General features: G+C 40.7%; 1 protein-coding gene across 12 annotated transcripts in view; it reads left to right on the forward strand.

The window, feature by feature from the left end:
• Window positions 1-25,969, forward strand: part of PKP4 (plakophilin 4) — a 241,943-nt gene extending 215,974 nt beyond the window's left edge. For 11 of the 12 annotated variants that reach the window (XM_084642560.1, XM_084642566.1, XM_084642569.1 and 8 more), the window contains 10 exons: window positions 1,067-1,184; window positions 1,761-1,952; window positions 2,145-2,318; window positions 4,207-4,357; window positions 8,069-8,264; window positions 15,983-16,067; window positions 16,192-16,309; window positions 20,435-20,566; window positions 23,166-23,239; window positions 24,978-25,969. In XM_084642560.1, the coding sequence (XP_084498686.1) occupies window positions 1,067-1,184; window positions 1,761-1,952; window positions 2,145-2,318; window positions 4,207-4,357; window positions 8,069-8,264; window positions 15,983-16,067; window positions 16,192-16,309; window positions 20,435-20,566; window positions 23,166-23,239; window positions 24,978-25,226 (1,489 nt within the window). In that variant the 3' untranslated portion in view covers window positions 25,227-25,969. The remainder of the gene's footprint in view (window positions 1-1,066; window positions 1,185-1,760; window positions 1,953-2,144; window positions 2,319-4,206; window positions 4,358-8,068; window positions 8,265-15,982; window positions 16,068-16,191; window positions 16,310-20,434; window positions 20,567-23,165; window positions 23,240-24,977) is intronic. The other variant, XM_084642567.1, reaches the window with a different exon arrangement.
• The last annotated feature ends 252 nt before the right edge of the window (window positions 25,970-26,221 follow it).

The following is a 26,221-nucleotide window of genomic DNA, read 5'->3' on the forward strand; positions in this document are numbered from 1 at the left end:
AATTGATGATGCCCATGACCCGATGGAGCTGGGGATGAGGGGTTTGGGTGTGGGGGCGGCTCAGGGCTGGGGCAGAGGTGAGGGGTGTGGGGTGGGGTCTGGAATGAGGAGTTCAGGGTGTGGGAGGGGGTCAGAGCTCTGGGCTGGGGGTGCAGGCTCTGGGGTGGGGCTGGGGATGAGGGGTTTGGGGTGCAGGAATGGGGTTGGGTGTGGGAGGGGGTCTGATCTTGGGGATGCAGGCTCTGGGGTAGGGCTGGGGATGAGGGTTTTGGGGTGCAGGAAGGAGCTCTGGGTTTGTGGGGGGCTCAGGGCTGGGAATTGGGTGTGTGGTTGGGGCACAGGCTTAGCTTGGGTGGCTCCCTGTCAGCAGTGCAGCAAGGGTGCTAAGGCAGGCTTCCTGCCTGTCCTGGCACCATGGAAGTGGCCAGCAACAGGTCCAGCTCCTAGGCAGAGGTGCGCAAGTGGCTCCGCACGGCTCTCGCCTGCAAGCACTGCCCCCCCCGGCCACGCCTCAGATTCCACTGGCCAGGAACTAGCCAATGGGAGTGCAGAGCCCGTGCTCAGGGCGGGGGCAGCACATGGAGCCCTGTCTTCCCACCCCCACCCCCAGGAGCCAGACTTGCTGCTGGCCGCCATGACCTAGTGCCTTACATTGCACGACCCAATACTGGGTTGCGACTCACAGTTTGAAAACCACTGCTTTAACCTACACAGTTGGTATACAGTGCTGCAATAGAAGCAGGGGGATTTCCCTGGATTTGGTGGTGTCCATTTCACATACTGGAATACTGCTAACCTATCCCTGCCAACTACTGCTTTACTCTTGAGTCATAAAGAGACTTTCTGAAGAACAATTTCTTGTGTGTGTTTGAAACACACCGGATTGAGCCAAATGGCATATTTGCTTGTAATTTCCCAAAGTAGATGATCAACCAACTATATAAAAAGACTTTCCTTCTGCAAATGATTTGATTAGACCATTACTTGTATATATGTATGACAGTGAATACCATACATAAATACAGAGTATTTTGATTGACATTCTTACTGCATTTTAACACTTTAGGAATCTAAGCTCTGCAGGAGAAGAGGCAAGGAAGCAGATGAGGTCTTGTGAAGGGCTGGTTGATTCTTTGCTATATGTGATCCATACATGTGTGAACACATCAGATTATGACAGCAAGGTGTGTGCTTATTTTAACTAAGTAATTTCTAGGTATCAGACTAGTTGTCTGATGTGCCGTTTTTGTTTTGGATAGTGCAAGTCAGCCACAAAACTCTTGAGCTCTACTTATTTTTACAAAACCTTTTCCACCCCTACATTTATTTATTCACAAAATCAAATTCTGTTGTGGAACACAAATTTATTTATTCTATGTGTTTAATTCTCACAATGATGAAGCACCCATTGGGGGGAAATAATAATTAGCAGTTACCATGCTTTTTCTCTTAAAAACACTTTTTAATAAATGCCTAATTAATCCTTTTTAATAAATGCCTAATTAATCCTCATACCACCTCTGTGAGGTAGGCCCCTATTATCACTAATTTTATAGTTGAGAAAACAAGCAGAGACACTATAATTTACCCAGAGCCATAGAGAGAGCCATTGTGAGACTGACGATTAGAATTTGGGAGTTCTTGTTCCCCGGTCCTGTGCTCCAAAAATATTTTCACCTGTACTTGATTTGTTTTATACGCTGTTTCACCATTTGTGAAAGTAAATTAATTACAGGATATCTCCATACTTTGGTTTCCAGACAGTGGAGAACTGTGTGTGCACACTGAGAAACTTGTCCTATCGCCTAGAATTGGAGGTACCTCAGGCACGTCTGCTGGGTATAAATGAATTGGGTGACTTGTTAGGGAAAGAATCACCCAGCAAAGATTCAGAGCCAAGCTGCTGGGGGAAAAAAAAGAAGAAGAAAAAACGAACTTCACAAGAAGATCAGGTTTGTATTTTTCTTCTATTATAAAAACATCAAGTATTGTTTTTCCAATAGTAAAACACTGTGTCCGGGAGAAAACTGACCATATCCAATAATATGGTGACTATATCCAATATTTTAAATTATGATATAAAGAGTTGATTTCAATTTTGCTTAAACCAATATACTTACAGTTAATGTGTGTTTCTTTCTCAGTGGGATGGAGTTGGCCCTATACCAGGATTTTCAAAGTCTCCTAAGGGTGTGGAAATGCTGTGGCACCCATCTGTAGTAAAACCATATCTAACACTTCTAGCAGAAAGCTCCAACCCAGCTACTTTAGAGGGCTCTGCAGGATCTCTCCAGAATCTTTCTGCAGGCAACTGGAAGGTATTCTATTAAACCCATCCCATAATCCTGTGGCAAATGAATTTCTACCTCTCCTGCTACACTTGTATTTCAACTAACTGTTCTCCTTTAACAACATCATGACACCTGAGCAGGGGTTGCCATTTCCTAAAGTGCATATGGTGTTTCTCCATTAATCCATGGTTTCTCCATGGTGTTGTTAGTGGTCCTACAGTGCACCCCTCCTGTGTTTCTCCATGAAACCCAAAGTCCTGAGAGATGCTCAGTGGCTCCTCTGATGTGGGCATTTTCCTAAACTCACACTGAAGTCAATGGAAATGGAGGATCCTCCGCATCCTGCTCGAAATGCATCACTTCCTTAATACTTGCCTGACCCCAGTTTAGAAAAGCAAAGGAAATGTCAAAGCATAAACTAGAGTCAAGCACAGTGCATTCAGGCACCCTGGCAGTGCCTCTGGCAGTTCCATAATTCCTGTCCCATGCCTGTCTGAACACAGAGCCAAACGTGCCAAATTTCAAGATGTCTTTGTGATGTGGACACACATACTTGGAATTATGATTAATTTAGGGAGATTCCATTTTGTTCAGTTTTTTTAATCTAATTATTTTCATATTCTGTTTGTCCTTGATATTCTCTTGTCTAGAGAAACAACAACATGTAGTTCGATTTTTTGTAGCCCTTTGTTAAACTCTTACAAAAGTTGTCTAATAATCACAACTGTCTTATGAAATAGATAAGCAAATCTGTTGTCATTTTACAGAAGTATAATCTGAGGGAAAGAAGTTAAACTATTTGTCCACAACCACTTATGATGTTAATGACAGTCCTGGGTTTGGCATTCAGGAGCTCAAGATTGCTGGGCATTGGCTTAAATCTCCAACTGTACCACATCCATTATTTCATTAATAGTATTCGTAGTTGTCATACAAAATATAAAAATATAAAGTTCTTCTGGTTTTCATTTTTAAATAAATTTACCAATAAAATATGTGAGGGGGAAAACATTGGTAAAGATGAGAAAGAGAAAACTTTATACACTTCTCTTGGTCTCAATTCCCTTACACTCCTCTCCATTCTGCTCCTTTTCACTTTCACAGTGAAAGGCAATGAAGAGCAAGCAGCAGAAAATGGGTGACTTATTGGGAATGGCATTAAATTCAGTTACCACTATTTAGAAAAAAAATGAAAATGTGTAGGTTTTTCCCATTGAATACATGTGCCAAAAAAAACTTTGAACACTGAATTGTGCTGGAAAATGACTGCCAAAAATTGAAGATCAAAGTCAACTAAAAATGTACAAAATAATAGATGCAAGTCCCACCTCTTCCCAAGTATCAGAACATGGGTATTACAGTAAATGATGGTAGTTCATGCCTAATTGGTTATTAACAAGAGCAAGGCAGTATTTTTATTATTTGCTGCTATATGCCAACTGTGCACTCCTGCTTGTGGCCCTCATATATGCTGCATTACAAAGGCAGCACATGACATCTCTTTTTAATCACTTTTATGTATTTGTCATAAAGATAAAAATATTAGTTGCTTTCTTTGCTATACAAAAATAGCTGACCAATATCATTTGGGATTTTCACTCTTTTGCAACTGACTTTTTTAATCAATCTTTTTCCTGAAACACTGTTCCCTCTCTAATAGATTTAATCTCCTTTGTCAGTACATTTCTTTTATTAATTCATATATTTAAACATTGTTCTACAATGAGAACATTTGCAGTGGCCCAGAGGGCAGGCCTAACTCCCAGCGCCAAGTAATGGGAACTGGGCACCCACGTCTTGTGTCTGCCTTTGGAACTGACCCACTAAAATATGTATGAATTGTAATACAGTAAAAGATAATATTGGTGCTGTTTTAAAATGGTAGGTGTGTAAGTAATTGAGTTTTATGTAATAGTTTGCAGCATATATTCGAGCTGCTGTCAGAAAAGAAAAAGGGCTTCCAATCCTCGTGGAACTTCTGAGAATGGATAATGATAGAGTTGTTTCTTCTGTGGCAACTGCCTTAAGGAATATGGCTTTAGATGTTCGCAATAAAGAGCTAATTGGTAAGTATACGTAACTATACTTAAGTATGCAGGGATAGCAGCACAAGGCAATCTTTTCTTGAGTGCTTGTAGGGAGAAAACTTATTTTAGGATGAGAATACACCATGTGATCTAGTTGTGTAGTCCCTTTTATCATATTACATCATTAGAGTCACATACATTTTAATCTTCTTGGGAGAAATAGCTTTTTGGAGCAACATTGTCTTATTTGTTTGTCTTTAGTCAACCTGTGCAGCCAGTCCCCTTACAGCAGAAAGAAGTTGCTTAAATTCAAACTAAATCAGACAGGAAGTTTCATTGTAGAACATGATGAGAAATACCACTCCCCTTTCTTGAAGCTAACTAGTAACTTTGTCAGAGGGCTACAAGGTGCTGTATCATAAAGGGATTTAACAGTTCATATCTCAACACACAAATAAGTGCTTTATTCTGACAATATCAGATTTGTTTTGTTTTGTTTCTCCTGCCATAAAAATCCCAACTCCAGCATAAACTAGCTCCAGGTATAAGTATACATATATATGTAATTGACAGGTCTGCTCTTCTAGAGATAAAATCCGCCCAAGCCCTACACCCCCTTTCCTGGGGAAGGCTTGTTAAAAATCCTCACCGATGCAAGGGGGTGTAGAGCTTGGGGGAATTTTGGGGGGAAAGACGTTTCCAAGTGGGCTCTTTCCCTGTTATATTTGTTAGACGCTTGGTGGTAGCAGCAATAAGGTCCAGGGACAAAAGGTAAAATAGTTTGTACCTTGGGGAAGTTTTAACCTAAGCTGGTAAAAATAAGCTTAGGAGGTTTTTCATGCAGGTCCCCACATCTGTACCCTAGAGTTCAGAGTGAGGAAGGAACCTTGACAGTGAACAAATAGAGTTTGTGTTGATTTTATTAGACCTATACGTTGTCTTCAGTCACATATAGTTGATCATACTGTACAGCTGATCATAAGGCATCAAAAGGCTCTAAGTTTTGGCAGGAGTAGATGGGAGCCCCTTTTTAAGTGTTTTTACTCCTTTTTACTTGGAGCACCCAGCAGGTGATTGTGGGCTATCATTTATGCACCCTGAGACTTTATTGTGTGGAGGTACTACAGGGTTCTATTCTTTCCCCTCTCTTGCTCAATGTCTATGAGGCGAACAAGAAGGCAATAAGAAGATGTGTGCTCCAATGTCTGTAGCATCCAGATGATACTCAGCTGGATCTTTCTAAGTGTAGGAAAGAGAGATACTGGCATAGTATTCTTCCTGAGGCTGTTCAACTCTGGAATGGGCCCCCTCTTCTGTCCACCAGAGCCTGGATTTGTTAAGCCTCTGGACATGCTGCAAAACTGATCTAGTTTTCTACAGAATTTTGAGAAGGGGATGGGGTTATTGATTGGTATGGGATAATGTTTTTGTGTGGTTTGACTATGATAGTGGGTACATCTATACTGCAAAATGGCAATGGAGGGTACATCTATACTGCAAAAAAAGACCTGTGGCCCCAAGTCTCAGAGCTCAGGTCAGCTGACTGAGGCTTATGGGGCTCACACAATGGCCTAAAAACAGCAATGTAGATGCACAGACTTGGACTGGAGCCGGGGCTCTGAGACCCGCCTTTCTTGCCAGGTCTTAGAGTTCAGACTCAAGCCTGAACATCTACTCTGCTATTTTTGACTCCATAGCACAAGTCTGAATCAGCTGACCTGAGCTCTGAGACTCGATGTCACAGGTCTTTTTTTGCAGAATAGACATACCTAGATTTAACTGGACTAATATAATTATTCTACTGGGAATTTTAAGTCTTGTACGTGGACCCCAGAGTTAGATTTTTTTTCCAATCTAAATAAATAAAATCAAAATAACAGTAGAAGTACTGAGAGGGTTACAATTTTCATTTCTTGGAATTTTGTAATATACTTCTGCCACCTTGTTTTACATAACTCTGCGTTTCCTAAATTTGTATGTGAAGAAATATTTGTTTAACAACAATGAGGTTTGGCATGTTTTTGCTCTGAAAACCATATTTGCAAAAATTAAGTTTCACTTTAAAATAGACCTGTTATAGTTGGAAAATGTGTGTACATAATGTTTTGCACATAGCTACAAACAATATAATAATCACAATCTTCCAAAAAGTAGATAGAAAGATCCAACCAAGGAAAGAGGAGAAAGTGTCTAATTATGGAAATAATAGGATTATATATAGGAGTCTTTTTTTAAATAAAAACCTTAAGGAAAAATCTGTTTGTTTTTAAATGTGGGGATATAAACACTCTCTAGCAAATGTCAAGGTAGATTGAGTTCCACACCCTAGCAGGTACTACACCAAAGGTGTCACCACTTTCACCTTTGGGTTAGCTCCCTCAAAGGCTGGTGGGGTCCCAGTACCAATATATCCCAAGTTGTCTGGATTTTAAAAATATTGCAGTTTTCTAGTATGCTTAAAAGAAGTTACTTTCAGAAGCATTTCTTCTGTAGTTAAGGATCAGAATTTCTCCGCTGACACATTATATAAATACAAAGTTAATACCTTTATGTAAAATTTATCCCATCTATCCATTATTCACCATTATATATAAAATATGTCTTCAATAAAAATCCATTAATAGCCATTCAGTTATCAAAGCAGGCTAAACAAAAAAAATATTTACTTTAGCTTTAGTTAATTTCCTTTGTTTGCAAAGTGATTATTCCTGTTTGTCAGTTGGTAATTGAAATCTGAAAGAGCTGAGATCTAATCTTTTACGGGTGATAAATGAGGTGAACAGAATGTCTGGTAATTCCTCCAAAACTACTGAAAGACTTTTGCACACCTCTCTAAAAGGAAGCCTTAGTATGAGCACCGCTCCCCCAGTGATGAGAAATAATGTCATTTTTCCTGTAGCAATTCTACTTCCCATCAATCATTCCTATTTCTAAGCTATCCAGTATTAAGGCAAAGTTGTGCCTTGTATCCCACTTTATTTAACCAAATTCGTTATTGCGTCTCTTCCTATATGGATGTGTCAGCAGATATCCTACAGTGTACATTAACATTGTTAAAGTTTTATTTGTGCCATTTTCTGGTAAGGTGGTGGTTTGTGTCCACCTAAAGGCATAAAGAGTTTCAAATAATCATAATATATGTCAGCAACTAAGGCATGGCTTGAATTAGGGGAAAGAGTAAGTGATAGCAAGTTCCAACATTTTCTCAACCTTTTTATTCCTTTATTCAATTGTTTATAAACTATCAAAATCAGAAGCAATGAACTGTGATCATGCAATAACCGCCTATAAATTCAAGTCCTGCCTAAAGAAGATTGGAATATGCACAAGTGTAACGTCTTACACATTTCTATAAAATTTAAGTTGTTTGAAAGATGCTTAAGTAATCTTTTTGTAACATTGCTTATCTCTTGCTATAAAACAGCTCTGCTAAACATCCTTAACTAAAATAAATAAGCTCACAGATCAGTGTATGTCTGTGTACATTGGCATATGGCCATAATATTTTTTTATCAGGCTTTTGCTAATACAGAAGACAAATGCAATGTATTTTTCATTTAGGAAATTACACTACAGTGTCTCTTGCCTCTGTGTGCAATCTGAATTATTTCAGTTTTCCACTTAGTGTTGATTTTTTATTCTACTTTCCTCATTGTTGCTTTTAGACTTATATATTTCTTGTCAGAGTGCTTATGTTTCAAATGTAAATTGCAAAGTACATTTCCTAACTTGGTTTATGTTTTTTTGTAGGTAAATACGCTATGCGAGATCTGGTGAATCGCCTTCCAGGAGGCAATGGTCCAAGCATATTGTCTGATGAGACTGTAGCAGCAATCTGCTGTGCTTTGCATGAGGTCACCAGTAAAAACATGGAAAATGCCAAAGCTTTGGCTGACACAGGAGGAATAGAAAAACTGGTGAACATAACAAAAGGAAGGGGTGACAGGCAAGTAGGCAGCTAGATTTGATAGTAAAATGTTTCTTTAATCCATTTCAGATAAAAACAAGAAAACAAAACTTTTAAAGTGAATTTCCTGCAGAAAAGGGATTTGTTCCTTCGGTTCAGATTTGCTCATAAGACAACTAGTCTCCCACAGCTGCAAACTGTATTATTTCCATATAGTACTTGCCAGTCATTTAGTTTGTACAGTATTCTCCATATAAAGCTTCTAGGGGATGTACAGTAATATACTATAGTCAGATTAATTGGACCTATAAGATAAAAGTATCTGAAAATGCTGTTATGAATATTAAACACACACACACAAGTTAATAAAACATTATTAAGATTGAAAAGTCAGGCACTTAGAAGTTAGGAAATGCCAGAATTAAGATTGCCTTTGGAACCCAAATCTGGCCCCCTTGTGCATAACATTATGATAAAGTATTTAATTATATATGATCACATATCATTTTTTCCACAGGACCTCTGTCTCAATCCATGCACAGCATGGAGGTTGCTCACTTAATGAGCAGCTCTTCAATATTTTGTTTTCTCCTTATCGTTCAGTGTTTGGTTCTAGGTCTTACTGCACACTACCCAAATCCTGCTCTGAAATAAGAATTCTTAATTTCTTCATGGGCTTTTCTATGGTGCTCATCACTGTAATATCTGAGTGCTTCCCAATAATTAATTAATTTTATTTTCATAATAATCCTGTGAGATGAAGGGGTATTATCCTCTTTTTACAACTGAGGACCTAAAGCACAGAGAGATTAAGGTCAACAGTATCCACTAATTTTGGGTGCCCAATATGAGATGCTTACAGCCTAATTATTCAGAATATTTACGATTACATAGCACTTTGTATGCTCAAAGCCGGGCTCCCATTACCTTTAGTTGCAATTGTGAGCACACAGTACATCTGGAAATCAGACTCCAAGGGTATCAAGTTGGGCAGCCAGAAAATCAGGGGTGCCGAAGTAATGACCAACTGTGAAAAATTTGAATTAAACGACCTTACTAGTATCACATGGAAACTCTGTGGCAGAGGGAGTGATAACATCCAATTCTTCAGGGCAGCATTCAGCTGCTATTACCATGAGGCCCTCCTATCTGTTGTAGCAGTCTCCTGCCTCATTCATGACACACCTTCCAATTTGTGGAACAAATGATGCAGGGATCCTAAAGACAAGAGCCTCTTTTACCACACCAACCTGATTTATTTCCAGAGATGTTCCATCCTGCACGCCGAATTACAAGCACTAGAGGGGTATGGGACATTTTGCCTATGGGTTTCATATACATTTGCTGAAAGTAGAGGAATTGAGACTCACAGATCTTGGTTTCCAGTCCAGGTTGTGGAGGAGACAATGATCTAGTGGGCATAGACACTACCATTTCCTCTATGCTTGACCCCTTCTGTCCCATCCTCTCCAACCTGTCCCAATCTTGACTCTACCTAACCATTATCTCCTTGCCCTGTCCCAGTCCCCTTGCCTACCCATTCTCATGGCTTCTTATCCCAGTCCCAGTCTCCTTGACCAGTCAGTCCCTGTTCCCTACTCCGGGCTTCTTGTCCACTCTACAGCTCATATTCCTCCTCCCTCCCCACTGACACCCAGTCCCAATCTATCTGCCCAGGTTTCTCATCCAATCTCAGTCTCCTGGCTCCTTATCCCAGTCTTTTTGACCAGTTAGTCACAGTTCTCCCCCCTAAACCTCAGCTCCTTCTTCTTCAAGTAGGTGCAGCTCTGTATTCCACTTAGGTGTGTGCGCACCAGGGCTGGAAATTTTACCTTTCAGAACCCATAGAGGGGAGGCCTTTATGCTGTAGCACCTCCTTTAGCTATATGAGGTGTGACAGGGTCAGGCCAGATGGCTTCAGGAGAGTAATAGAAGGCAGATATATTAGCCCCAGATTAAGTAGGTCCCTTTTCCCTGGGTAAGATAACAGGGAAGGTTCCAGAACAGTCAGGAACCTTCTGGAGACAAGACAGACAGGCTGATTAGAACACCTGCAGCCAATCAAGAAGCTGCTAGAATCAATTAAGGTAGGCTAATCAGGGCACCTGGGTTTTAAAAAGGAGCTCACTTCAGTTTGTGGTGTGCGTGTGAGGAGCTGGGAGCAAGAGGCATTAGGAGCTGAGAGTGAGAATGTGGACTGTTGGAGGACTGAGGTGTACAAGCATTATCAGACACCAGGAGGAAGGTCCTATGGTGAGGATAAAGAAGGTGTTGGAAGGAGGCCATAGGGAAGTAGCCCACGGAGTTGTTGCTGTCGCACAGCTGTTCCAGGAGGCACTCTAGACAGTTGCATTCCACGGGGCCCTGGGCTGGAACCCAGAGTAGAGGGCAGGCCCGGGTTCCCCCCAAAACCTCCCAACTCCTGGTCAGACACAGGAGGAGTCGACCTGGACTGTGGGTTCAGAAAAACGGCCAAGCTGAGGGCTGCCATGAAGCTCCAAGGCAAGTAAATCCGCCAGTAAGCCCAGACCCACCAAGGTAGAGGAGGAACTTTGTCACAGAGGCAATGCCACCCTGACCTCCCTCTGTTTCTTCTTCTGCCCCTGCTGGAGTCACAGCTCTGTGTGATTTTCACCTTGCAAGCCCTCTATTTTTAGTGACTTTTCTAGTTGTGTATAGTTAATTAGTACCGTTAGTATAGCTTGCATCCAGATGGTCTAGTTTGCAAAGTTGAACCTTCACCCCTCTCCAAATGTGGATCAGGATGGTTTACCATCCGACTCTTCACCCCCTAGACAGATTGGTTCATCTTTCTCAACTGGTCCTGGACTCCTTGCTGTGGTGGATGTGTCCAGAGAACATTTGCCAGGGCATTCCCTCTTGCACTTGTGAACCAGGTCTGCTGTCACTGGTGCCTCCCTGATAGGTTGGGCAGCACACCTGGGCTTATGAAAGTTCAAGCTCTGTGGTTGGAGCAGGAGTCCTTATCAATTTGCTGGAGCTTCAGGCCTTCTACAATGCATGTCATGTTTTCCTGGACCATATTGGGCTCAATGGTTACAATGATACCACCACAGTGCATTATGTGAACAAGCAAGGGGGAATGTGTTCCAGGATTCTGTCCCAAGAGGCAATCAGGTTGTGGCAGTTCTACATCAAGGAGAATGGTGATGGGGCAGCTGCCCCTCACTGGCAGGGATTAAAAGCAGCCCTAGGGAGGCTGCACTGGAGGCAGCCAATTAGAGAAGGACTGAAGAGAGCAGCCAATCAGGGCCAAGCAAGCCCATATAAAAAAGGAGCTGCAGGGCAAAGGCTGGCAGTTCTCTGTTGGGAGCCCAGGGAGAAAGGATTGTGTCTCTGGAGGGCTGAGAGGACTGCCAGCACCCTGGACAGAGCAGTGCTGCTAGCAGGGAGTGAGAGAGCTCCTGGGCTGACTGCTGAGGTTTGCAGGCAAAGAGGCATGCTGAGGGCCATGAGGAAGTGACCAGACAATTCGCTGCAGTAGCCACTAAGGGAAATGGCTGAACAGCAGACTACAGGTCCCCGGAAGTGGGGAGCACAGTGTGTGTCGCTGAAGAGGATGCTGCAGTCCTTGGAGAGATGTGGGTCCTAGAGCAGGAGTGATAGCAGCAAGGCACCACCCAAAGAGGGCGCATTAACATCAGAGCTAATTCCCAAGACAGCCATCAGGAGGTGCCGCAGTGGTGAGTGAAGCCCATTACAGAGATCACTAACCAATAGCTGACCAGTTGCCCAGGGTCCTAAATCATCTCATGGACCATCTCAGTAGAAATTTTTCCCTGAATCACTAATGAAAACAGGCATTCTCTGGGTCATCTTTGCAGCTTGGGGCATTCTGACAATCGACCTGTTTGCTACAAGGGACAACAGGAAACCTGTTCTTCTCTCAAGGGAGCCTCAGTCTGCACTCCCTGTCCAATGCTTTTCATCTCAGCTGGCATTTGGCTTGCCTGTATGCTTTTCCCCCAAACCCAATCATCCCACATATCATCCTCAAGCTGAAAGCAGATCAGGCCAAGCTCATTCTCATTGTCCTGGCGTGGATGAGGTAGCGCTGGTTCTCTGACTTTTCCACACTGTCAGTTCAGTCTCCCATACCCCATCCTCTCCATCCTGACCTGCTCACAAAGAATCATAGTCACACATTGCATTCAGTTCCCTACATCTCTTGGGGTAGTTGCTATGTGGCTAAATGAGGAGGAAGAGCAGTTTTTGACGATAGTTGAATAGGCCCTACTCAACAACAGAAAATCTTCTATCAGAATGGCCTGTTCAGCTAAATGGAAGCGGTTTTCGGTGTGGTCATTGGCTCATAGAATTCAACCAACACTAGCTTCTATCCATGACATCTTGGGGTGCCTGCTGCACCTTCAGTCATTGGGACTTGCACTTAGCTCACTGAAAGTGCATCTGAGAGGGGTTGGGGCAGCACTGACTTATATAGCCAGGGGAGGCTACAGCCACAAGGTGCGTACGATCCCCTTCTACAGATACTGCTAGGCAAAATTGTTACTCTGTTGCACTGGACCATGCACACACCTAAGTGGAATTCATGTCTGCATCACACTTCAAAGAACCGCAGTTAAGTAACTGGTTTCACAGTGGTAGCCGTGTTTGTCTGTATCAGCAAAAAGAACAAGGAGTACTTGTGGCACCTTTAGAGATTAACAAATTTATTTGAGCATAAGCTTTTGTGGGCTAAAACCCACTTCATTGGATGCATGCAGTGGAAAATACAGTAGGAAGATATATGTATACACACAGAGAACATGGAAAAAATGGGTGTTGCTATACACACTATAATGAAAGTGATCAATGAAGGTGAGCTATTATCAACAGGAGAAAAAAACCTTTTGTAGTCATAATCAGGATGGCCAATTTCCACTGCTATGGGTACCTGCATGGTCCCACAGTATGCCAACATTTTTATGGCTGACTTAGAACAACGCTTCCTCAGCTTTCGTCCCCTAATGTCCCGACTCTGCTTGCGCTACGTTGATGACATCTTTATCATCTGGACCCATGGAAAAGAAGCCCTTGAGGAATTCCACCATGAGTTCAACAATTTCCATCCCACTATCAACCTCAGCCTGGACCAGTCCACACAAGAGATCCACTTCCTAGACACTACAGTGCTAATAAGCGATGGTCACATAAACACCACCCTATACCGGAAACCTACTGACCACTATGCCTATCTACACGCCTCCAGCTTTCATCCAGACCACACTCCATTGTCTACAGCCAAGCTCTAAGATACAACCGCATTTGCTCCAACCCCTCAGACAGAGACAAACACCTACAAGATCTCTATCAAGCATTCTTACAACTACAGTACCTACCCGCTGAAGTGAAGAAAGAGATTGACAGAACCAGAAGAGTACCCAGAAGTCACCTACTACAGGACAGGCCCAACAAAGAAAGTAACAGAACGCCACTAGCCATCACCTTCAGCCCCCAACTAAAACCTCTCCAGCACATCATCCAGGGTCTACAACCTATCCTGAAGGACGATCCCTCACTCTCACAGATCTTGGGAGACAGGCCAGTCCTTGCTTACAGACAGCCCCCCAACCTGAAGCAAATACTCACCAGCAACCACACACCACACAACAAAAACACTAACCCAGGAACCTATCCTTGCAACAAAGCCCGTTGCCAACTATGTCCACATATCTATTCAGGGGACACCATCATAGGGCCTAATCACATCAGCCACACTATCAGAGGCTCGTTCACCTGCACATCTACCAATGTGATATATGCCGTCATGTGCCAGCAGTGCCCCTCTGCCATGTACATTGGCCAAACCGGACAGTCTCTACATAAAAGAATAAATGGACACAAATCAGATGTCAAGAATTATAACATTCAAAAACCAGTCGGAGAACGCTTCAATCTCCCTGGTTACTCGATTACCGACCTAAGAGTTGCAATATTACAACAAAAAAACTTCAAAAACAGACTCCAACGAGAGACTGCTGAATTGGAATTAATTTGCAAACTGGACACCATTAAACTAGGCTTGAATAAAGACTGGGAGTGGATGGGTCAGTACACAAAGTAAAACTATTTCCCCAGGCTTATTTCTCCCCCCTCCTGTTACCCTCACCTTCTTGTCAACTGTTGGAAATGGCCATCCTGATTATCACTACAAAAGGGTTTTTTCTCCTGCTGATAATAGCTCACCTTAATTGATCACTCTCATTATAGTGTGTATAGCAACACCCATTTTTTCATCTTCTCTGTGTGTGTATCTATATCTCCCTACTGTATTTTCCACTGCATGCATCTGATGAAGTGGGTTTTAGCCCACGAAAGCTTATGCTCAAATAAATTTGTTAGTCTCTAAGGTGCCACAAGTACTCCTCGTTCTTTTAGTTAAGTAGCTGTTTCTTGTCAGATCTGTCTTCTCTGTTTCCTGCCCCGGTTCCTCACCCCTACTGGTCCCTAGTCTCAGCCTCCTTGTCCAGCTAATCTGTGTTATTTCCCTCCACCATCCCAGCAACTAGTCATGTTTTCTCTCTCGCATCCCCCTCTAGTCACTCTGTGCGGATGATGCATACACAATCCTGTCAGCACTAGAAGCTATGAGGGGATGGAGTATGCTCAGTGAAGATGAAATCTTTGGAGAATTTAGCTGCTAAAATCTAAGTCTCTACTGAGCATGTGGGAACTGTGATTTGTTTTTTTTCAAGGTTTATAACTTGGTTAAACTGGGGTAGACTTTTACAGGGACAGCAAAAGGCATATCCCTGATACAAAGGCTACCCCTTGCCATATTTCAAGTTCCTGCTCCAATGCATGGGGGAGCTATTGTTTGTCAAAGAAAAAGTCCCCAAAATTTTTTAACATGGCAAAAGTGTATTTTTTCCTTGACTTGTTCCTGGAAACTGCTGAAAATTATAAATAAATAAATAAATAGCCTGAGGCAGACACAGAACATTTCAGTCCAAGTGGTAGAGTGTGGCAAAGTTATAAGAAACCGAAAACAGGATCTTATAATGGGAAGCGACAGGCTACCAGCCGTTCCTACAATAATCTTTATATTTGTATTGGATGATTGCTTTAAAGGCAGGAGTGTAAATGATTTATTATGATATATTTTAATTCTATTTTCTATAGCATATGCTTTCATGAAGCGTGCTGGATTGACAGCCCTGGAGAAAGAGGTTGTTCACAAACATGTACACCACAGATACTAGCAGTCCTGACTATCCCATAGGGTATATCTACACAGCAAAGAAAAACCCACGGCCAACTGATTCGGGCTCGGGCTGTGGGCTGTTTCATTGCTGTGTAGACTTCTGGGCTCGGGCTGGAACCTGAACTCTGGGACTTTGAGGCCTGGCTCCAGGGGAAGGCCAGAAGTCTACACAGGAATGAAACGGCCCCACTGTCCAAGCCTCACAAGCCCAAGCCAGCCACTGCTTTTTCTTTGTGGTGTAGACATACACATGCTGCCTTTTCATGTGTTTCAAGGCTCACCTGAAGGGAAGGGATCACTTCTAGTGTAAAGCTGTGTCTTACCATCCTATACAGTCTCTTTGCTGAGACTGCCAATATGACTGTTAATTGCAATAGTGGAATTTTTGTGACATGGGAATCTGTTCACTGGGCCTTAGGCTGAGACTACCCAGCCCATTTCCCATAGTGTTTCAAGCTGTAATATGTAAGTGCACTTTCTTTACAAGAGTCAATCCTGTATAATAATCGAATATTCTTTACCTTCGTAGATCATCACTGAAAGTGGTCAAGGCAGCAGCTCAGGTATTGAATACATTATGGCAATACCGAGACCTCCGTAGCATTTATAAAAAGGTAAATTACAAGTATGGTTCTGACAAAATTAGCATTCATCTGGAAACAACTTCACAATGATTCTGAGCCATTTATTTTAATGAAATGTAATTCATTTTGACATACTCGGTTTCCCACTCCACAGGATGGATGGAATCAGAATCATTTTATTACACCAGTATCAACATTAGAACGAGACAGATTCAAATCACATCCCTCCTTGTCTACAACAAATCAGCAAATGTCACCTATCATTCAGTCAGGTCAGTTAATAAACCTTTCCCTTTTGTGGACAGGTTGGCTGAAGGGCTTTTCCACTTGAGGTGGATCTAGTATGTCTCTTTTAGAACTTCAGGGTACTTTTGAATGTGCCTACCTTACCTTACTTTCAGTGATATTACAGTTTTTAGCCCTTGGGTTACTTATCAGTCTTGCTTTTCAGACCAGTGCATTGGAATTAAGGTTTTTCTTTTATATTTTGTTACAAAACAAAACACAGTATTTATGCATATAATACTTATATACTATAATAATACTTCCTTCAAAGTGCTTTACACATACCAATGAATTAAAACAGACTCTCCAAAACTTTTGTTGTTAGGAGACATGAATCCCAGTTATTAGGAAGAGACTGGTAATAGTAATGGGAGATTTGATCATTAGAAATATAGTTAGCTGGATGTCTGATGACCAGGAGAACTGCTTAGTGAATTACCTGCCAAATGTGAAGGTTGTGACTCTCTCAAGACATCTAGACAGGCATATGTGCAGTGCTGGCGAGGAGAGTTCCTGGAGGCCAAATTTAGGCTGCTAGGTAAGACATTGAAGTCCAGGACCCACACGGTAGCATTCTCTGAAATGCTTCCAGTTCCACACACAGGGCCAGTTAGACAGGCAGAACAGCAAGGTCGCAATGCATGGATGAGACAATGGTATAGGGAGAAGGGGGTTAGGTTTATTAGTATCTGGGAAACCTTTTAGTAAAGGAGGAGCCTATACTGGAAAGTTGGGCTCTACCTAAACCAAAGCAGAACCAGATTGCTGGCATGTAAAATTAAAAAGGGTCATAGAGGAGTTTTTAAACTAAGGGGCTGGTGGAAAGCCGACAGATGCAGAGGAGCACACAATTTGGACAGAAACATCTCATGTGGGAGGTTCTATTAATGGGGATACTCTATATCCTAGTAAAGAAGAGAAGATAGAAGTAGATAAAGTACATATAGGAACGAAAGAGAAACAGTCAAATGAAAGAGTCCCTATTCAATTGCGTCACATAATGGTAGACAACTAAAAAGTGAAAAATTTTATAAGTGCTTGTATACAAATGCAAGAAGTCTAAATATTAAGATGCGTAAATTTGAATGCCTGGTATTAAATGAGGATATTGATGTAATAGACATCACAGAGACTTGGTAGAACAACAATAATCAATGGGACACAGTAATACCAGTGTGCAAAATATATAGGAATGACAGAGTAGATCATGCTGATTGGGGAGTAGCACTATATGTAAAAGAAAGTATAGAGTCAAATATAGTAAAAAATCTTAAATGAATCAAATTGTACAATAGAATCCCTATGGATAGAAATTTCATGCTTGAATAATAGAGTATAGCAGTAGGAATATAGTATTGACCACCTGACTAGGATGGTGATGATGATTATGAATTCTCCAGGAGATCAGAGAGGCTACAAAAATAGAAAACTCAATAATAATGGGGGATTTCAACTATCCCTGTATTGACTGGGTACATGTCACCTCAGGACAGGATACTGAGATAAAGTTTCAAGACAGCATTAATGATTGCTTCTTGGAGCAGTTAGTCCTGGAACCCGCAAGGGGAGAGGCAATCCTTGATTTAGTCCTGAATGGAGCACAGGATCTGGTCCAAGAGGTGCATATAGCTGTACCACTCAGTAGTAGCAACCGTAAAGTAATTAAATTTGACATCCTTGTGGGAGGGAAAATCCCAAAGAACCCCTCCACAGTAGCATTTAACTTCAGACAGGGGAACTACACAAAAATGAGGAAGCTAGTTAAATGGAAATTAAACGGTACAGTCACAAGAGTGAAATGCCTGCAAGCTGCATGGAAACTTTTTTAGAACAGCCTAACAGAGGCTTATATTAAATGTATACCCCAAATTAAAAAATATAGTAAGAGGACCAAAAAAGTGCCACCTTGGCTAAACAACCCAGTAAAAGAAGCAGTTAAAGGCAAACAGGGAGCATTTAAAAATCGGAAGATAAATCCTGCTAAGGAAAATAGAAAGGAGCACAAATTCTTGCAAGTCAAGCATAAAAGTATAATTAGGTAAGTCAAAAAAGAATTTGAAGAGCAACTAGCAAAAGACACAAAAACTTAACAGCAAAAACATTTTTAAGTACCTCGGAAGCAGGAAACCTGCTAAACAATCATTGAGGCCATTGGACAATCAAGGTGCTAAAGGAGCACTCAAAGAAGACAAGGCCATTGCAGAGAAGCTAAATGCAGAGGATGTGAGGGAGATTCCTACACCTGAGCTATTCTTTTTGTGTAACAAATCTATGGAACTGGCCCAGATAGATGCGTCTTTAGAAGAGGTTTTTGACCAAATTGATAAACAGTAATAAGTCACCCAGACCAGGTGGTTTTCACCCAAGAGTTCTGAAAGCACTCAGATATGAAGTTGCAGAACTACTAACTGTGATATGTAACCTATTACTTAAATCAGCTTCTGTACCAGATGACTGGAAGATAATTAATTTGATGCAAATTTTTAAAAAGGTTCCAGAAGCAATCCTAGCAATTACAGGCCAGTAAGCCTAACTTCAGTAGCAGGCAAATTGACCAGGTTGACACTATAGTAGAGAACAAAATTACCAGATACATAAATGAACACAATTTGTTGGGGAAGACTCCACACAGCTTTTGTAAAGGGAAATTAAGCCTCATCAATCTGTTAGAATTTTTTGAAGGAGTGAACAAACAGGGGTGATCCAGTGGATATAATGTACTTTGACTTTCAGAAAGCCTTTGACAAGGTCCCTCACCAAAGGCTCTTAAGCAAAGAAAGCAGTTGTGAGATAAGAAGGAAGTCCTCTCATGACAGGAAAAGACAGGAAACGGTAGGAATAATTGGTCAGTTTTTAGAATGTAGAGAGGTAAATAGCGGTGTTCCCCAATGATCTGTATGGAACCAGTGCTGTTCAACATATTCATCAGTGATCTGGAAAAAGGGGTAAATAGTGAGATGGCAAAATTTGCAGACGACATAAAATTACTCTGGATAGTTAAGTCAAAAGCAGACTGCAAGGAGTAAAAGGATCTCTCAGAACTAGATGACTGGGCAACAAAATGGCAGATGAAATTCACTGTTGATAAATGCAAAGTGATGCACCTTTGAAAACGTACTCCAACTATACATATAAAATGATGGGGTCTAAATTAGCTGTTACCACTCAAGAAAGGTCTTGGAGTCATTGTGGATAGTTCTCTGAAAACATCCACTCAATGTGCAGCAGCAGTCAAAAAATCTAAAAATGTTAGGAACCCCATTAGGCAAGGGAGAGATAAGAGAAAATATCATAGGGTCACTATATAAATTCTTGGTACACCTACGCCTTGAATACTCATGCAGATGTGGTCACCCCATCTCAAAAAAGATATATTGAAATTGGAAAAGGTTCAGAAAAGGGCAACAAAAATTATTAGGGGTATGGAATAGCTTCCATGTGAGGATCGATTAATAAGACTGGGACTTTTCAGCTTGAAAAAAAGGGTGCATATGATAGAGGTCTACAAAATCATGAATGGTGTGGAGAAAGTTAATAAGTATTTTCTACCCCTTCACATAACACAAGAGCCAGAGGTCACCCAGTGATATTAATAGGTAGCAGGTTTAAAACAAACAAAAGGAAGTACTTCTTCACACAATGCACAATCTACCTGTGGAACTCATTGCCAGGGGATATTGTGAAGGCCAAAAGTATAACTGGTTTTAAAAAAGAATTAGATAAGTTCCTGGAGGATTGGTCCATCAATGGCTATCAGCCAAGATGATATGGTTTGCAACCCCATGCTCTGGGTGTCCTAAGCATCTAACTGCCGGAAGCTGATGATTGCCCTGTTCTGTCGATTCCCTCTGAAGCATCTGGCATTGGCCACAGACAGAAGATAGGGTACTGGGCTAGATGCACCATTGGTCTGATGCAGTATGGTCGTTCATATGTTCTTATGATTCTTGGGATGTTGAAGAAATTTGGCCTCACTCGTACAGACAATATTTTTGAGAGTGGTGATAATTCTATAACCAAACTCACTGTCATATTTCCAACTATCGCTCTCATTTCCCTAAGGTTTGTTCAAACACTGATGCTCTTTCTTTCTCTTACCTCCTTTTCAACAGTTGGCAGCACATCTTCATCGCCAGCACTGTTAGGAATCAGAGAACCTCGTTCTGAATACAATAGGACACAACCTTCTATGCAGTATTACAACAGCCAAGGTGATGTCATTACGCATAAAGACATATATACTGGTAAGAGACCAGTTAGATTTATTCTAAACAAAATGCTTCTAAAATACTCTTTTATGTAGTCCACATTCGGCCTGGGACAATGTAGTGTGTGCAGTTAAAAACTAGTGATTGGACTATTTTTGTTGCATTCCTCAGCAGCAACAAAATTGTCTTGAACAATAATGCTATGTCAGTTGTTCACCACTGATTCCTTGAGCAAATCACTTTCCTCCCAGATATGACATTTTATACTGTTTTGTTTTGCATTTGTCGTTTTAAAAACAATGCATCAATGTAATAAAATTTGAAGCCAACTTAAATATTGTGCTGCAAAGGAATTTTTATAAGTAAAAGCTGGCATGTATCTTGACATCTCAGCTGCCCCGAGCTTCAGTTACTTAAGCTTCTTCACTTTTTACATTGTTTTTGTGTTCATTTTTAATTATTAACTTTACTGTGTGTGTCAGAAATGGGGTTTTTGTTTTGGTTATTTTTTGCTGTTTCTCTGAGAAATGCCCAATTTACTCGAAAAAGAAGAGATGAGGTTACATGTTTGTCTTTAAAAATGTGGAAAGGTTGTGGTTCAGTGAGTAATAAAATGTGTGGTGCTTCCCATTTAAAAGTGATCTTTGATTACACCAAAGTGAACATTTATTATCAAACCATGTTGTTGAATATTAATTTTTATTTTATGGCTTTATTCATAAATATTAGGGGGGGAAATATGCAAGACTTCATATTCTTCCTGATCTCAGCTGTCTTACACGTTATTATGTTCCCCAAGTAAGGCAGAGTGAACAGGGAAAAACACAAATTCCCTGTTTAAAAAGCTGGTTTATTAAACAAAACAAAAATCCTGGGGCAATTTAACTGCTGCTGTGGGACAGATCTCATTTGTGCTGTTTTCTTTTAAGCTGTGATTTCACACTACTGTTTACGAATGATGTACAGTTACTATGGCAGTAAATGGGTGTTTTACATCAGGAATGCTACATTGCAAATGCAATTTTCTTTTCTAAAGAAATGCCTGTTAAAACATATATTGTGAGATTTATTTGTCCTGCTCTCATTGTTGTAAAGTAACATTTTTTCAATAGACACATCACATAACTATTTTTGTTTTTTGTTTTGTTTTGGTTTTGTTTGTTTGTTTTTTTCCAGCATCAATAAACTAATTTGTTATAGGTATGGGGTTTGTTCCTTTTGAAATACTATATTCGTTTTTTAAAAGAAGGTTAGCAGAGTGAAGGAAAAGGTGACTGCAAAAATAATCTGTATAGGCCCCCTTCTGAAAATTACCTTATTTATTTCACATTCTTATTTTTGTAGCTTCTTAAACTTCATAGATAAAATATCACACACTGTAGATGGTGACCACGGTTTGTAACTTTATGTGGGTAAAACACCCTTTTGTGAGTGCTCAAAAATGTACATTAATCATAATAATTAAAACTTAAATGGCACTTAGATGATAGTAAATTGATTTGTAAACTTTAACTAATTTATCTCCACAACACCCCTGTGAGGTAGATGATAGATGGTATATCACCATTTTACATAAGGGGAATCTAAGGTGTAAGCTAATCATCAGGTAATTTGATCAAAGCAACAGGTGGAGTTGATGGCAGAGCAAAGATTAGAATTGAGGAATTCGTGGCTTCCAGTCTATCTTGAGCTCAAAACATTCTGCTCTCACTTAACTTGTTGTAGCCCACACTAACACCATGATGTTTTGTTCCCTCTAGTGGCTAAAACACATAAAGGATTATGTGAGTCTGTTCCTGCGTTTAGATAATAACCTGATCTTTTAGTTCAGGCAGTAAAGGCTCATGTTTTACAATCAGAAGTCCTGAGTACAAGCCCTGAGAGTACATGTCCAGGGGAGTCATTTTACTGCCACTGTTCAATTATTGCTCCTCTTTATGATGATTCATTTTTCATTTTCACACAGGGTAATGATTTTGCCCTCTAGTGGCAACACCCTAGGAAGAAGATTAAGGTTCTGCTACTGCTGACAGATTCTCCTTTACCCCAACTAGTAAACCTTCTCCTTTTGGACCCATAAATCTTGGTTCAGTTCCTAGCTGGGATAGATTCCTCACTCTAAGTTGTTTATAGATATAAATGGAGGGCAGAAAATACTCATGCTTCTCCTATCTCTCTGGTCAGGCGCCTAATCTCTCTCCACCTCAGACTTACGGAGGGAAATCTATTAAAATAGCCGCAGAAAACAAAAAAATTTCCCAACTGTAACCTTAAATATGTTCCAATGGACTCTGCCTTCATGTTCAGCGTAAGGAAAGCTTTAATCCCAGTGCCATGGAAATAAATTAGAAGGAAATCTTGTAGATTTTATTTAAAAAATAATAATAATTTGCAAGGTGCACGGTTTAGCCAATGTCATTAATACTTCAGATGTCATGAGAGTAATGACAATATCTTGATATAGTAGACCATGTCAGGCCCTTGTAAAACAATTCCACTGATTTCAACACAGTGAGGGACTAGCAGGATGTGAAAGTTTCTAAATATACAAGTGCCACTTTCATTTGTTATAGGTACTGTAAAAACTAAAGACATTGACGGACATTAAATGATAAAATACTATATTTTTTTACAGGGTCCAGCAAACCTTCACCAATTTACATCAGTTCCTATTCCTCACCAGCAAGAGAACAAAATAGACGGCTACAGGTAACTTTTGAAATCTCATTTTAAAAGAATACTGATAGCAAGGCTCAACGTGTAATGATAATATTGTTTATTTTAATAGAACTAAAAGGAGAGTATACCATTGCATGTTATACATATGCTTTGCAGAAAGCACTTCTAATAAATGGGTTTTTAGAGAGTGTTATTGTATCTGGATATAACTTAACAGTTTATTGCTTCTGCATTTCCTTTTTTAATCCCTTGACTTTAATTATTCATCTATTCTTGTTGTGGCTGGCTGTGAGACCCATCTCCTGATTTGCATTTTTTGTAGTTTCTGAAGGGACAGTTATAATCCATGCAGTCTAAAGATACTTTTGTTATCTGGATGTTTGATAGTAAATATAGCTGTGTCTACTTCTTTTCCCCCCCCAGACCTGTGATTCCCAGTGGGTGTAGTTGCACTTGTGGAGGGTGTAGAGCAGATGCGGGGGTAAAGAATTTTTTCCAATTTCTCATCTAACCTTTGGTTAGACTTCACGCTCGTTTTTAAAAAAAAAAAAAAAAAAGTGTCTTCTGTGGGATACTGACCCAATTGGTGGAGCTGCATCCACTGAGAATTATGGGTCTGAAAAATCATAGTGGCTTAAAAGAGTAACGTTTTAGAGATCAGTATGCAAAGACGTAGCCACACCACTCCATTGCGTGAATGGATAATACAGGGGTCGGCAACCTTTCAGAAGTGGTGTGACGAGTCTTCATGTATTCACTCTAATTTAAGGTTTCGCATGCCAGTAATACATTCTAACGTTTTTAGCAGGTCTCTCTCTATAAGTCTATATATTATATAACTAAACTATTGTTGTATGTAAAGTAAACAAGGTTTTTAAAATGTTTAAGAAGCGTCATTTAAAATTAAATTAAAATGCAGATCTTATCAGTTTAGTGCAGTGGTTCTTAACCTGGGGTGCACGCACCCCCTGGGGGGTGCGAGACATGCGAGATTTTTTTAGAAGGTAAATCATCGAAAGCACAAATTAAGCACAGGCGCATAAGTACAACTACTTTGTTTAATCAAACCTATGTATTGATTAACATTCTACATTTTTTAATGATTACTGTAATATACAAACAAAGTTTTTAAGTTTTCAAGTTTTTAAGCTAATTGTAGTGTAATTTTTGACAAGGGCTGCAGAGCGCTGGGTCCAGGCCAGGAGCAGAGCCCTGGGCTGGCTGCCGGTACCCCAGGCCGGCAGGAGGGGTGAGCAGGGCTGGAGGCCTCGACCCCGGCTGGCAGGGGGCCAGCGGCTGGAACCCCAGACCATCAGTGGGGTGGCGGACAGAACCCCAGACTGGCAGCAGCTCACCCGCTACCAGTCTGGAGTTCCACCGGCTCCTGCCAGCTGGGGTCCCAGCCGCCAGCCCCGCACAGCCGAGGGTTCTGTTCACCCAGGCTGGCAGTGGGCTGAGCGGGGCCGGTGGACAGAACCCCAGACCGGCAGTGGGCTGAGCAGCTCAGCCCGCTGCCAGTCTGGGATTCTGTCCGCCGGCTCCTGCCAGCCAGGGTCCTGGCTGCTGGCCCTGCTCAGCCCGCTGCTGACCTGTAAAAATCAGCTCGCTGCCAACCCCTGGGATAATATATAGCTACATCTATGCAATAAAGCCGATTATACAAACAACTCTGAAATCTTACCCAAAGATAGAAAAAGAAACTCAAATATTTTTCCCTTAAAATCTCATTTTTAAAAAATAATTTTTTATTTGTCTATTTTGTCAACAGCATCAGCAGTTGTACTACAGTCAAGATGATGCCAACAGAAAGAACTATGATGCATACAGATTATATTTGCAGTCCCCACATAGCTATGAAGACCCCTATTTTGATGATCGAGTTCATTTTCCAGCTACTACAGATTACATGACACAATATGGACTGAAATCAACCACAAATTACGTAGACTTCTATTCCACTAGGCGGCCCTCTTACAGAGCAGAACAATACCCTGGGTCACCTGATTCTTGGGTGTAACATCAGAAAGTCACACAGAGGGATGCTATAGCTTCTAATCTTGCTTGGGAAGAAATGGAATGGCCTGTTTGCTGTTTGGATGGTGAAATGTAAAAGTGAAGTGAACGGAGGAACAAGGAGGAGCATTTTTCAAGGACTTATCAGGAAGGTGAGAGAGAAATTGGAAGGGAGAACTTCTTGCTCTGTTTAGACATTAGATCTAATTACTTGTAGTTCCTGTAGTCTGGTGAAGGTGTGGGCGATGTGATGAAAGGTTTGAGAATTGAGTAAAATGAATTTGGAAAAAGTGTAGGTCAGATAAAATTAAAGCCGATTTTTAAAATGTGAATAAAAGTCTTGTTATGATAGTTTGTACAGAAAAATAAAATGGATGCCCTTCTTGTTTTATTGCTATTACTAAATGTTGAGATTGTATGCTATTACGTCTTGTAAATTTCTTTCATTGGTGTAAATATGGAAACGCCACATTGGTTAAAAATGCCATCATTTGTTATGCAGTGTGTCATTTGAAAACAGATTTGGAAAGCTGACATCTTTAAACAGAAAAAGAAAATAACAAGGAACTCTTATAAATTTAAAAATATATCATTTTTGGTTTTGAAATGAATAGTGTAATTTTGAAGCACAAAGTACAGTCCGTATATCTACACTTTTCTCATTCCCTGCCTCTTTCATAGGATACTTCACTGCCATTTTCTATGCACATGGAAGAAAAATAAATGTGGAAGTCTCATCCATGGAAAGTTGTTCCCTGCTCATTTTTTATTTTCTGTGTGTAATATACAAAAATAAGTACAACAAATATGAATTCTAACTGCATGTTGTAAGAAGTTTAAATATTTCACACCATTTTGGCCATTTTCCCAGTTTTCTATCGTTCATACATTTATTATTTGTCAAGCTGGTATACCAAAGCATGAAATTATGCACTTGGCTCCCTTGTTTTTTCCTCTAGCCTAGTGTTTTTACTTTCTCTGTTCAGTGAATCCAGGATA

This window comes from Lepidochelys olivacea (assembly GCF_965140295.1).
Source record: "Lepidochelys olivacea isolate rLepOli2 genome assembly, chromosome: 11".
Classification (NCBI taxonomy): Eukaryota; Metazoa; Chordata; order Testudines; family Cheloniidae; genus Lepidochelys; species Lepidochelys olivacea.